The 15141-nt window shown below is 37.6% G+C and overlaps 1 protein-coding gene across 2 annotated transcripts in view; it reads right to left on the bottom strand.

Annotated features, from left to right (window-relative positions):
- Positions 1-2315: 2315 nt before the first annotated feature.
- The window catches only part of RIPK2 (receptor interacting serine/threonine kinase 2), a 38920-nt gene continuing 26094 nt past the window's right edge, over positions 2316-15141 (bottom strand). For both annotated transcript variants that reach the window (XM_030553408.1, XM_030553409.1), the window contains 7 exons: positions 13827-13876; positions 13466-13627; positions 9169-9254; positions 8920-9015; positions 7347-7452; positions 4966-5145; positions 2316-3895 (listed from right to left, as the gene is read on the bottom strand). In XM_030553408.1, the coding sequence (XP_030409268.1) occupies positions 3543-3895; positions 4966-5145; positions 7347-7452; positions 8920-9015; positions 9169-9254; positions 13466-13627; positions 13827-13876 (1033 nt within the window). In that variant the 3' untranslated portion in view covers positions 2316-3542. The remainder of the gene's footprint in view (positions 3896-4965; positions 5146-7346; positions 7453-8919; positions 9016-9168; positions 9255-13465; positions 13628-13826; positions 13877-15141) is intronic.

The following is a 15141-nucleotide window of genomic DNA, read 5'->3' as shown; positions in this document are numbered from 1 at the left end:
CTTTGTTGTCCTTGAGGCAGACAAGTACTCACCTGAAGAGCTGGTGTTGGTGTTTAAGGGGACGCTTGCAAAACAATTATGTTTAGGGCCTTTATATCCTAGAGAACAGATTCCCATTTGCACAGGGCCAGGCCTGGGATTTGGGGAGCATCAGGAAGATGGTTATTTGAATTACTATTGGGATGGTTAACTGGATTACCAGCTATTTCATCACTGCACAGCTGACAACATGCCCCCAAACTCTTGCGTATTCAATTTTCAGTCAAGAGCTGAAAATTTTGTATTGGTCACTTCTGATGACTCATTAGTTACCCATCTTCAATTGAAAAGAAACTGACATTTTAAAAGAACAGGTCAGCAGCAATAAATGAATACCTAATTCCCAGTTTGGTACAGTTGGGCTGCTCCAATGTAACTTCACAGTAGGACAAGAGCCATACCTCCATCATCATCCTCTCCATGTGTCACATAGTACCTCAGACTACTGATTACAAGATCATAGACTCCTAGCTACTCTGTGCAATTTATTTCCTTATATTAGAATACATAGTTAAGAATTAAAAGGGGAAAAAAGTTAAAAAGTTTCCAAGTGGCACACTAGTATACTTTGGCTCTAGAAATGCCATAGGGTGACGTTCTTGTCTGTCACTGGGGCCAGGATTAGTTCCCTTGTCAGCAAATGTGCCCAGCAGGGTTTTTAAGACTCTTCCCCCATTTACTCCCTTTCAGCAAAACCCATGAACCAGATGAATGTAGATTCATAGACACACACAAGTAGAATCTGCCATAAATGGATAGTTATAAATGCAATTATTTTCCTCTCCACCAAACGTGAATGTGTCATCCATATTCTCACAGTGAACACTTATATAGTGTTGTAAAAGATACATTCAGATAAAACAGCAAAAATGGAGACTGGTGGAGGTATCACCCCCCTTCTGAGAACAGTCTAGAAGAAAATCAGTCTTTGTTTCAAAAGGAAGAGAAGAAAGGACAAACCTATACCTAACTATGCTAATGCTCTTACTAGGTTTCCCCTTTACCCCTGCTAAAGTTTATTTCTTTCACCAAGACCTAAAAAGATGAAGAATCAAGATATGTAATAATAGTGTGTATAGCTTATTGAAGAACATTGTCATCTGTTATGAATTTAAACTAGCAAAATGAAAATTTCAATCTTGTATTAGTGGACCACAAGAGAACCCAATCCCAAAGCAGATACTGTTTCTACCATATATTTAGCAATGCCCATTCATGAAATGTATTTTATAAAAATCAAGATATTCTGCACCATTTCAGAGGGCAAGACTGAGACAATGAATGGGAAGGAGTTGGGGATGGAAAAATGGAAGCAATATTCAGGCATGCAGGTGACACCTATAGTTACAATATTTCTTTTCTCACTTTACTGTTCCAGTCCACTTCCGATTTACTCACTATCATTTAGCACTGTCTTCAATTTTGCTCTCAAATTTGCAAGCAACATGTCCGGTGCAGTCAATTACTGATTTTTCTAGATATTTGGCACCGCTCATCTCTGCGTCTGAAGTGCTGCTGGGCCCTATGACAATTTTATAGTATAGGATGAGCCTAAAGAAAGAGGCTTTGCAATTATTTATTGGTACAACAGTCTTGCATTTAAAAAAGGCACATTGTATGGACATTATGTAGGTCTGGCATCACTAGCAAGACTGGCACAGCTCACTATGGCCATATTCCACCAGGTCATCTTCAAATCTATTCTATAAAAAGCACACACACTGGACCTTCACACTATCCCATTATGTGTTGCTGGTGCCCTCGTTAGAACTTTTACATTGATAACAAGTTTAAATATCTGCACAGAAACAGGGATGAAATGCAAAATTCTAATTTACTGCAAAAATGTTAATTTACCTAGTAAAGTCTGCAAAAGTTTACAGGAAATTATACGTCACATTCTGGTGACTCAGTTCACAAAACAAGTGAAGACAGATACTAAAACATCATTGCCATGTTTGAACACATAGACAAGCAGTGATGCACAATTTAGACTCTGAACTAGTTTGAAATGGGTCAGTCCCTAGCTTATCCTCCAAGATTTTCAAGTATCAATAATTTGGATTCTTCATTGATTTGGCTTTTATGACAAGGGCAGTAAACTACTAATGCTGATTGTAACCTTTTTGGATGGGGAGGTGGGATTTTCAATTGCAAAATTCTTGTTAGTGCCAATGGCATTCAGCGCACAGCATAACTGAACTCAACTTCTTACTGCTGTAAAATGTAGATGGTGTGTATGTGCTGCATCCACGAAAATTAAAAAGCTATAAATCGGATTTATAACCATTCACGCTGTATTAATTGTGCTAAAGAGAATTAAAACAAAATCAGATTCCTCCTCTCAGACTTCTCTCTCACCAATGGCCTTCCCTCAAAACAAGAAAGGCGGGACACCAAAGGTTTAGTTTGGAGGGAGAGAGGGGGTAAGAAAGGGGCATTTGCCCACCAAACTGAAAGTCTCAGGCAAGCACAGAATTCTCCCCCACCCCCAAACCCGCACAGCCCCATTGGCCTGACTGGAGCTGCCCTCTCAGCTATAGAAGTGCTGAACAGCACTATTTTCAGTGCTGATATTTACTCTGTCCAGAGGGGACTGCTACAGATCAGCACACAACACTTTTCCTCCAGGAAGTAAGTACACTGGCTCTGCAGCACTCTTAGTGCTTGTGTGTCAAAGGAGGTCATGTGTGTTTATTGTGTCACTGCTAACCCACTTGGGCAGCATATGCTTGATCATTATACACCACATAAAATCAGTGCTTACTGCAGGTTATGTAGACATTAAAAATAAACTGGAATTAGAAGCTTGAGGAATCAAATGCAACATTCAACATTTAAAATGTGATTCTGTGTCAAGCTTGTGGAGGCAAGAGATGAGTTAAAGACAGCAACATTCTACTAGATCACATGCTGGTCTGTGGATCCAATCACACTCCCTTTGACTGAAATGGGACCAGGTGCAGGTCTTATATCATTAGATTTACCACTACTAACTACTTGAGTGGAGAGACAAAATTAAAATCTAAATACAGGCATATGGCAGACTTAGTGTTCTTTAGGAAGGAACAAATCTACCCAGAAGGGTAATGTGAAAATAGCTTACAGCAGAAATTAACATTGGCAGAACTCTACAGGTTTTGTTGTAGGGTTTTTTCCTTTTATATCAATCCTACCATGACAGTGAGTGAGAGCAGCATCTCCATCATTTTAAGACAGTTACAACTTAAAGAATATTTATAAATGGAATAATTATGATTATTTAAAATAGAGAATAGGGAACATTTTCTCTTTTTATGTATAAACAAAATACTTTCAAATACTTCATTAGAGTGTGTATCTTTCCAGTTGCTCTTCAAAATGACTAGTTTTAACCTTACAATGTAACCTTAGTTACATCTAATTCTTTCGCTTACCAGACTTATATAAGTGCAATAAAGACCAAAAGAAATACAGATATAAAGTAACCTTTCAGAAAAAGAAACCTACTTGTAAGGAAACATTTACATGGCTTTATACTGATATGATAAATGTAAAGATGCAGTCTTAGAAGCAGATGACAAATCTGGGTAAGGCTGAAGGCCCATCTGTTTATTGTCTTTCAACTTTTGTATTATAACTTTAGCAAACTCCTCTCCTTGGCTGTCAGTAGTATCGAGCAGTTGTCGGACTTTTGACGTCCTCGTAGGTTTGGTGCTAATAAGTTCATAGTCTTCTTTCATGATTAAATCCCTTGATAGGAGGGCATCCAGAGACTGGTTCAGACATGCTTCAGTCATCTGGCTGACAATGTCCTCTCTCCTAATTTGGATCCACTGGTGAGCTACATCCTGTTGCATAGATTCCACAGCAAAACCTAAAATTGAAGAAAGATTCAGAAATCTAGTGTCATAGTTACAGTGAATTTATAGTGCTGTAAAATGAAGAGTTGAGAAAGAATGGTCCAAAACTATACCTGTAGTTAAAATGAAAGCCTCATAATACTCTGCCAAAATGTTGCTACATTAATCCAGATTAAATCTGGTTAATTAAAATATTTCTTTAGTTATTCTAATGCCGGGTCTTTATTCATAACTTTTACTTCCCTTAAGAAATACAGCTGCTTTTCCTAAAATGCCACCATTATTCTGAAAGAGAAACTTGATTCTTTCAACCACTCCCACCACCAATGCCTCCCTCCCACACAAACCCACTTCCTCCTGAAACAGCTACAAGATGGATCACAACAATCTGTGATGACGCCTTTTTTTTTTTTTCCTGTTAAAAATGTCATTCCTTTCACCTTTTCTGGCTTTCCTTATTATTCCTTTCTTATGTTTCTTAAAATCAAAGCTGGCTTTGCTTACAATTAACATGACTATATTAGGGCCAAAACTACCAGATTACAGACAGAAGAATGATAATTGGTTAAGACCCTGGACTAGGAACCAAGACCAGCGTTCAAACCCTAACTCTACCACAGACTTCCTGTGTAATCTTGGGCAAGACACCACTTCTCAGTGCCTCAGGTCCTCATTTGCAGAATAGAAGTATAACACTTCCTTTCTCCTACCCCATGCCTGTAGGCGAAAGACAGGATTAGCTATACCTTGACCATCCCTGGTAAGTGTTTGTAACTGTACCATTCTGCATCATACTGAAGGAGAACCATAATACACACCTCAGTCACACTGTATGTGCAATCTTCCTTACCCTAAACTGTAAATTCTTTAGACCAGTATTGTCTGCATACTGTGTTTTGTATTGTTTTGTTAGTGCTTAGTAAATAATAATAGGCCTAGTCTTCCCTTCACACACGTACACACAAATTGGTAGTTGTACATATATCAAGATTGTGAATAAACCTAACAGCAGGCATCTCACTGACCATTCATTGTTTCCCTCTGATATCAGTGGGACTTAAAATTCCATCAGTTTGTGTTGTACCTGAGACAACTGCTGATGACTGCAGCATGTGTGTCATAGGATTTGATGCGTCTGAACGATCTGCACCAAATGAGGAAGGGTAGCTGTGGTAGGGCACATACAATTTAGCACTCTGGGCTGGAGAGATATTTTCATCCATGCTAACAAGAGAGCATGGTCCTTCAGAACTGTTGTCTTTACCTTAAATAAAAGATAAAGAATCACTTTTAGGTTCAGGAAAGAAACAAAAACATGTTAGAAATTATTTACAGCACCTTTACAAAAAAATTGTTAGTTGCATGTCTGTTCTCTACAAACAACATTCAGATTTTTCATGAAGCTAAGGTTCATGACGCTTTTACATTTTTTTCTTATTTTCTGTCAGCTTTGGAGGATTATTTTTTTTTTGGGGGGGGCAAAACATGGTTGAGAAAATCAGGTTTGGTCTGTTCCAACTTTAAAAAGCCTTAAGCAGTAGAAAATTCCACAGAGCTCTGACTTCCAACTTTCATGTTGTCAATTATTTCTTCTTATTAGATTTATTTTAGTGCCTTTTATTTATTTTAGAACAAGTGCGGAGGGGCTAAACCTCCCTAAAAGAGACTCAAGTAGAATGGTAGCATCTCAAAGACTAATCACGATCTTTATTGGAAGTCCAATGGAAAAATCTACTTTTTTATCTGTTCTATTAGCTCTCTCTTATGAGGATTCCCTATATGCCTTCAAAAAAAATTCATATGAAATCTTCTTATGTAATTCATATGGCAATATAGGTTTGAATACTAACTATGTCTAACTTAATTCACGGATAGACAATTCATTCAACTGCAGAACTGACTGAGTATAAGAACAAATGACATTGTGAAAGAGATGCAGCAGCATGGTAATAGGTTTACCTTAATTCAGGGCCTGATAAACAATAAAATCATAGAATTTATATGGACACATTAACTAGTGTAAGCCTAAAACTGTATGTCACTTAAAGGACCCTTTATGTCAAGTTTGTATCCAGACACATCCAAACAACAGATATGTTTCCATTTTTTACCAAGAGTGTAACTCCAAAACAAACAGGTTTAACACAAACATTCCCTGCAGCATTTGTATTTTATTATTTTTATTACCATAGTGCCTAGAACTCTAGTTATGGACCAGGGTCCCCTTTTGCCAGGCACTGAACAAACAGAAAAAAACTCAAATTTGCAACATTGTGCCAGGTCATGAAAACCCCAGAGTTGAAACTGATCATATACAAAAGGTTAAAACACAATCTGTATTGATTATTCAATCAGGGGAAAGCAGTAAAATAGCTGAATGTTTTATTTGCAACACTTTTTAAAAAACACATTGGTATGAATTACTTGCCCATGGCAGCCAAAGACTAACAGCATGCTTCTGCTGTGCTTCCTAAAATAAAAGTCAGCCAACATTTATGGGCAGTTGATGGAAGTCAATTTTTATTTTTGAAGTGTTTACAAAGTATGTTTGATTGTCTCCCCCTGCCGCCTCTACAAATTTCTTGTCTTCTTAGATTGTCAGATTTTCAGGTCTGACACTGTTCCTACTTCTGTGTTTGCCTGGTACCTAACACAATGGGACTCTGATCCAGACCAGTGCCTCTGGGTACTATCATAATAAATAATAATTGTTCAAAACTATCTTCTGTGACCTTTCACAAAGAAAGGATCAGAGCCACTTGAGAAATTTCAGACGTGCCCCATAGAGAGCACAGGTATGCCAACAATACCTCACAGTCAGCTGCGTGACAGAGTGCAAACAGGGCCAAAAGAATCATTACTGACATTTAATCTTCATACCATGGCTAGATGAAGATCATTGGCCAATGCCATCAGCAGAGCTTCTGTCCTATAGATGGAAACCTGAAGTCTGACAGAAGCTCCAGATACCACCACCAATGAACAGTCCCCCCAGTGGAGATTCTGTACATGGCAGTACAGTCAATGTCAAGAGGTTTTGAGACTCACCAGTGTCTTACCCAATCACATTCATACTCATCCTTCATACTCAGCCTAATTTTCCCATGTCCGTTTCACCACATACTTCTGATTAAACTACTCTGTATCACTATAAACAATCCTTCTCCATTTCTTTTGTTTCTACTCTGAAAGAATTCATTAACGGACTGTCATGGCTCCATGATCTAGCAGCTACTCCTCATCCTTGCCCATGATCTGGCCATATAGGGGCAATTAGTTGTCCCAGTGGAGTGTAATGGAGTTAGAGTGATTTATTCCAACTGCAGAGGACTACTTAAGTAGAGCTGAGATCTCAGTGTAGGGTGAGTACTCCTGTACAAATGCAGTGCCACGAATAGAGTATAAAGTTGCAGTTCAATAATAACTGACTATCATGAATCAATATTGTGCAGCAAGGTTACATACCTGTTGAGAGGATATTATACTTTGGTATAGATTTGAGTCTTGGTAATTCAGGTGACATGCTCCGGAGGGGGAGTGCACCACTTTGCAGGAAGGGAGCACACGTTTCCTGAAATGAATTCAGTTATATAGTGAAGATGTACATTTTTGGAATGGTTTAGTAATTTCTGAAGTGTTTTCCTTTTGTTGTCTTCTTCTTGTTATTAAGATGTTCAAGTTACTTCACAATTAAAATATAGTAAGACATTAAAAAGACGTTGTTAGAGAGCTCATTCCTTCACTCTCCCACTTCCCTGGTCCTTCTCGCATGAACAGAGAGCAACAATACCCGAAGTCCAAAGGTGCAAACAATTCGATGTTTATTGGGTGAACTTCCAGCAAGCTTAAATCCAAGTTCCTTTTTCCTTATTTTCGGATCCCAACTTACTTCTTCTTCGCCCCGAATTTATATATTAATATTCTCAGCTATACCTTAACCAATCATTCTACTGAAATTTAAAATTAATTATACAGCAGAAACAAACAATCACAGAACCAGACAGAGACCATGCAAATAAACATATCAAAGTGGGAACTATAATGACAAAACAATACAGAAGTGAGGATTTCACAACTACATCTATAAAGACATAAGGATTTCCCAGCTGTGTCTCTTGATAAGTGAGTTCTTACCAGACAGAAAACGATCAGACTAAATTTCCTTTTACATCTTCTTGACTCTTCCCTTTCTCTGGAGGTGATAGGTGGGATCACCTTTCTAACAGCCCCAGGTTGCCTTATTCAATATGACTAGTTTGGAATGTGAGATTGTGACCATATGCTTCCCAGTTTATGGCTACCTCTGCTGCTTGGCCAAAGGCATTAGCCTAAAAACCAGGCCTCAGACTGTCACAGTAAAAGAAGGCCCTTACACAGATTCTCTCTTTTATACCTTTATAACTAGCTAAATGATAAACATAAATTCTTAAAATATAGGCCTTTACAGACAGGCTTGAATATCTATATCCTAACAGAAGTAAAAAACCAAATGCAGATGTTCTTCCACCACCTTACCAAGATTTTACATGCTATTTTAATTATTAGTAGTAAGAATGAAAAACAGCAGCACTAAGGGACATGATAATTTAAAAACAAATCCACAGTACTTTGCATGAGCAACATCACTGGGAGTGGGGGATGAAATCCTCTCTTCCAACCGTGAAAGCACCCATTGTGTGGCTAACAACAGGCTGTTGCAGCATCTGTGGTCTGCTACACTCTCTGTACAGGTATGTGTGTGCTCCCTATATTCAGAGGATAATATGGTTATGTCTTCCAGCTCCCTTGGGCCATCCACAACTAACTCCATCCAGGCTGTTATGCAAACACTGCACTCTGATGTGCAGAAGATAGAAACAGACTTCCCTGCTGCTGCCTGCCCCACTGACTCTGCTAGTTCATGGCTGTGCAGCTGCAGAAGAGGAGGGGGAGAAAAGCTTTCCCCATACTGAACTAAAAAAACATTTCAAAATGTTTTAGTTACCCCAACTCATTTGGGAAAGAGCTTGAATTCAAAATTAAGAAGAAAAAGTTTTACCTCCTGTGGACTAAGATTCAGAGGTATATTTACAGATGTCAGCTCCACATCGGCTGTCTTGTGACTGAAGCGAATACACTGAGACTCATATTTTGACTGAAAGAAACATTGGTATTCTTATTAGTTGTGCATTATAAATCTACCAGTCCAGGACACTACAGACTCAATTCTTATGTTAGTTACACTGTGACAAGCACAAGTTGCCATTTCAGTGTATTTTCATATTACATTGTAATAAAAGCTATTTACCTTATCTCTCTTTAAGAGAATTACTGCTTCAAGCATAGATATCTCATCAAATGTTCTCAGCACTGGTTCAAGATCTATTATGCATTCTAAATAAGAAAAGAATACTCAGTTTAACATTAACTTTTAATAACAGTAATTTTTCTCATGCTCATGAAAAGTGATAGATTGACATCCCTGGGAGATTAATGCCACCTATTTATTTAGTGATTTTATGTAATTTTAATAATTAGATGACGGGAAGTTCAACTACTCCATCCCAGCATGTGTGTGTTGATGTAGAGATTACATAGCTGATTTTTAAAATTTCTGGATGACTGTTACTTGCAGGAATGTCTAATTTAAGTTGAGCTCAGCTACAAAAAGTGATATATTTAAGCAAACAGAAGGGCCCAGGAAACCCCACAACTTCCACTCCATCTGACAATATACCACATAATTTTGTTAAAACGGAACTATTAAATACTTGGCACCAAATCCTCAACTGGCATGACTAAGCAAAATCTCATTGACAGTGCTGTGCTGATTTACACTGATAATCTGGCTCTTTGTCTTTTCTAATTTAGTCTCTATTCTTTTGGTGATACTTGTTGAAAGCTTACAACCAATTTTCCCCTCTAATTATTATCTCTTCTACTTTCCCCCTGGCTTTTATAGTGGAGACAAAATTTTCATTTAAAAAAAAACCAACATATTTCCTTCTTTGAGCAATGGCATTCTCAAGAATAATGTTCTGTAGTTGACTGCTTCTGAACAGTCACCAGAGGGAGTAAAACATCATGAAGTGCTTCTCTGGTATAAGGCCAACATAATGTAAATATAGTAGCTGGTTTAAAACAAAACAACCCTTCACCTCCTTTGCAATAGTATGGTGAACTCTCTAATTTAGAACAACAAAAGATATTTATAATTTGGAGATATTCTTTATCAAAAGCTTTAAGGTGGGTCAAATTTTGATCTTAAATTACAGTATCCCTTCAGGGCAGGTATACATGATATAACATGTCAAAACTCAGAGTCCATTTGACAGTATTTCAAAACAATTACAGAACATCAACAAAGATAAATATTTTACAGAAAACTTGCAAAATGATCCATAGTACCATTTAAAGTTAAAATAAGGAAGATAAGCTATTTCTGATCATGCAAACTATGTTTTAAAGCAGGAATTTGTAGAAACAAAGGGACAAGTTATTTGATGCACACACAATTCCTATGAACAATAGTGAGCATTACAAGGATGCACTGAGAGGAAAACATTCTTGAGTGAATAAAAAAACCATCCCCACATAATACCGATAGATTATGAGCAAAATTCCTTCTCAATTCTCTCTCTTTCAAACTGAAAAGCACTTTCCAGAAACCGAGCACGATACTCTACAAATGGTGAAGAGGTGGTCAGAGAGAAGGTAGCTGATTTATCTTGGCATCCCTACTTCTCCTAATTTACTATCAATGAGTATCACAGAAATATAAAGAGGAAGCAAAAAAGTAGACATTTCAACCCTTACAAGTACCATTGCAAAATGAAGGGAAGTAAAAGTAAACTGAGTAGAAAATTCTGCTTTTACAATAGGACAGCAGAGAAAGTTTTCCCCTTAAATAAAACCACCTGTTTTCTTCCTTTTATTAAAAAAAAAAAAAAGTGAGGGTATTTATTGTTATGAAGTCACATAAGATACATACTATTTTGATTATGAAACCTAGATAAATATAATTATAACATTAATTAAACAATCCTTACAGTTCTAACATTGTGCTAACACTACAAACAACATTTTAGCTGATGCAATTCATTATAAAATAAGAATACCCAAGAAGTATAAAAGCACAGAAACATCTCTCTGCTTTTATAAAAGCCTGTGATATGACACGTTCCTTGTTTTGGGTTAAAACAAGAGACAAGGTAAAAAGTTCATAGGCCCCAAACTGGACTCTGTCTTAAAACTGACATTCTATATCAAAACATCCGCCAGTATTAAAAGACTTGTTCATGATCCAAACAAAAGGTTGTAAATCCCAAATACTAGACTGAGTTTCCCATTAAACCATCCACTAGTATGCTGTGTTGTGTGCTTTGAATTAAAGACCTAAGTATGCCTCATTTTTGTCTCCTGCCAGCTTCACTGAAGGAAGTGAAATTGTCAAAACAGTCTGCTTTCTGAGCTCTTTGGAAAGCAACTTTCAAACACTTTCCAGCTCAAATGAACAGAACCAGCAACAGTTTTAGAGAAATGAAGCTACTGTGCAACCAAACCACCCTAGAAATTGAGATGTTAAATTTGTTGAAGCCCTCAGTTCAAAACATAAAGGTTTAGTGTTTCATACTGGGGATGTTTTAAAACAGAAAGCACTTTTTTTAAAAAGGGAAACTGCAGGTCTAGGCATATAAATGTCACAGAGCTTCTAAAATACAGAATTTTGTACCCCAGCACAATCTTACCATTTTCATTTTGCAACACCAATTAGGAGGGGAGAAGAACAGCACCAAGGCCATTAAATTTTGAACAATTAAAGATTGCTACTTTTCTGCTTTTACAAGATAATCTCCCTTGGACATTTAGGATCAGATTTTCCAAAGATGGAAGTTAATACAGTGCTCTCAGCTTTCACATTCACAAGATGGATAGTCAGTTGATACAAATACACATGTAATTACACAACGTGGCTGTAATTAATGTTAGGAACGGGCCAAAAAAAAAAAAAAAAGAAGAAAGACAACTCTACCTTGAGCTGAGATGGTAATGGATAAAATGGGACCGAGGTATAATTCCCCCCACCTTTTTTTTTTGTAAGATAGAAGCCTGATAAACAAGGATTTGCAAAATCAAAACCAAAGTCCTCCTCCTCGCTTTGTCCCTCTAATATATATAGATTTTTAATGTCATGTCTGCCTTCTGAATTCAGTGTTCCAGGTTGTAGGACTCACTGTAAAAGAGCTAAAAGCATTAAGATAGGATTTCATAGTAAAACTTGACAGCACTAAAGGTGAGAATCGTAGAAGATATTTATAACTGGAGTGAGTCACCTAGTCAGTATGATAAACATTTAAAATCCGCCAAATCATAGAGTCACAGAGTCACAGATTATTAGGGTTGGAAGGGACCTCAGGAGATCATCTAGTCCAACCCCCTGCTCAAAGCAGGACTAATCCCCAAATGGCCCCCTCAATGCCACTTTAAGTCTTAAATATACAATTAGTTTCCGATTATCATTGCAATGGTGGTAGGGATTGATCTAGTAAAGACTGCAATGTTGTTTACATTATAGTTTCCTATATTTCAGGCTCATTTGCACTTAGGCTCAGCTCTCTACCTAATGGTGATTTGCAGGGAAAAGTATAAGCAAAATGAGTGAGGGAGGAAGGGTAAACCCAGAAAGCACTGTTCCCAGTGTTTTAAAAATATATAAATCTAACCACAACTTTTTAAACATTGCTGTACCAATATGCTGAAAATTGGCACTAGTGTCTTGCATGAAAAACTAAGACTTTGGGAGTTGTGTACTGAGCCTGCATAATAGACATTTTTAATTCTATGGGTGCACTTAGGGGCAGAGCCAGCTACCAATTCTACAGCCATGAAATCCCACTGGCAGTGGAACTACTGTGCAATGGAGCTGATGAGCTAGATATGAAGCGGGCTGAAGGGGCTTGTGCAACAGCAGCCCCTCATTCTGGAAGGTGGGACAGTGTTTTCACATGGCTTCCCCTGAACACAGGTGTGTTCCACGAACACACCCATTTGTTTATGAAAGGGTAAAAGTTTGTTTGTAAAAGGCTGGTTCAGTTTTTTTAGAGGAATTTATAATCCAGGGTTCACAGTTAATTCATGAAGCAAAATATCTCTGACTGCTTACAAGTTCCACTAGCCTTATTTTATCTGTTTTCCTCTAATTATTTTCCTCCTTAAAACTCCCACCCCTTCAAAAACAAGCAGTAAATTAAGTGCAAATAAATAAATCATGTTAAGGTTGCACAATTAATCACACAAAAAAAGGACAGGAAATACAAAACTGAAGATTCCAACTACAATATAAACCTGGCTGCATTGTGCATGTTCCATTTTTTATTATTGTTTGACTTCTAGCATGAGTAGCTTAAAGTTAATGTATATGCTGTTAAATGTAAAGTGTAAATTATATAAGATATTTGACAAGGCTGAGTTAAAGCTGTTTTGGATGCAGCTGTTTATATCTCCTTTTTGTGACTGCAATTAAGCCATCTCAACATTGTATTAACAATCAGGTATTTTGGGGAATATAGTTTTCCATTTAATCTATACCAAGCAAATAAACTCACTTGAAAAAGAAGGTCTTTCATCTGGATTTTGTGCCCATCCACTTGCCATTAATGTTACTATCAGCACTCGGTGGGGTATGTCCATTGATAAAGTTTCTTCACTAGTGTCTGGTCGCTTTCCTTGTGACACACTGTACATAATCTGCAAGGGGTTTATAACTTCTGTCAAAATAGATATCAAGCATTTATTAGAAATATATGTACTATAGATAGTTATTGTTTACTATAGGAGGATAAATTAAAATTGTAGACAATAATTAGGGATGTTGTAATTCTGCCAAAATAATTGTTTTCAGATTACTGCACAGAGGCTTTACCTAAATATAAATAAGGCTATAAAAGAAAACTAAACACATCTCACCTTCAAAAGGCTGTTTTCTTGACATCACTTCCCACATAATAATGGCATAGCTGTTAAAGTAAAAATGTGCATTACTTTAGAACATTTTATTATTTATGCTGACAATGCACTCAGCATCATACAAAATATTTCATTAAAATAAACTTGCACAACACCAACTTAAATGGCTGACTATAATAATGTCCCCCTTCATACATGTTATGAAAACCAACAACAAGGGTAATACTGAGTAAAGAACAATGTGCTATAGCTGACTTTATTTATGGTGGCCATATGTGCCTCTGAAAATCTCACTGATTTCACATAAAAAAAATTAGTCTATAAGTAGAGTTTTTTTTTCTAACTGCTAGCCCTTCTCATCCCGGGCTCTCAGTGTTAAGAGGAATTTATTTCACAGGCCCGTTCTACACCTCAGAGAAGGTCCACATAAGGCAGCTTACGTCGACCTAACTAAGTGTCTATACTACAATGCTCCTCCCCAATTTAACTCATGCGCTAGGCTAACCTAACAACTCCACCTCCAGGAGAGGTGTAGTGATTAGGTCGATATAGTTAGGCTGATGCAGTGTCCATGTAGACATTGAGTTGCTTACATTGCTTATTGCTGCCTTTGGTAGCTGGAGCCCGGCTGATCCAGGGCTGACAGCCAGAGTCCCGCTGCCTCAGGTGGAGGGGCTCACAGCTTGGGGGGGTCAGCACCGAGGGCGGCGGGACTGGGGCTCCAGCCGTCATTGCCCGACTTAAGTTGTTGCATGCGCTGCTGGCGAGGATGCACACTGACAGAAGGAGCATAGTGTGGACAGGAAGAGCAGATTTAATTACCACAATGGCTGTAGGCTGACCTAACATAAGTCAACTTAATTTTGTAGCACAGACAAGCCTAAAGCAATTTGAGTTCAGCAGGCCACCATCTATCCTTAGTTACACCTGTGCAAAGCCTTTAAACAGTCTGTGAGGGGGAAACAAGTGAAAAAATTTGGTCCTGCAATTGGAACTCAGTTAATAATTCTATTAATTATGGGCCAGTCAAAATAGAATATAGCTCCCTCTCCAGAGCTGTGTTACCTATGCAGTGCTAACAGGAGTGAAAAGTAATTCAATAAATATTTTTGTCCATAATGTATGCTGTTGGGACTCTGAATATAAACAATGATCAGTTGGGTTAGGTGTAATACACTCCATATTCACTCTGCAGAAAAGAATCTTCAGGAGACCATCAGAAATAACTCCAAACTTACTAAGCCTAATCATGTTAATATGTAAATCAATGGGACTTTCCCCACTAACCTCCAAGGGAGCAGGAATAGGCTCATAA

The sequence above is a fragment of the Gopherus evgoodei genome, chromosome 2 (genome assembly GCF_007399415.2).
Source record: "Gopherus evgoodei ecotype Sinaloan lineage chromosome 2, rGopEvg1_v1.p, whole genome shotgun sequence".
In the NCBI taxonomy this organism is placed as follows: Eukaryota; Metazoa; Chordata; order Testudines; family Testudinidae; genus Gopherus; species Gopherus evgoodei.
This window is presented reverse-complemented; position numbering and strand designations above follow the sequence as displayed.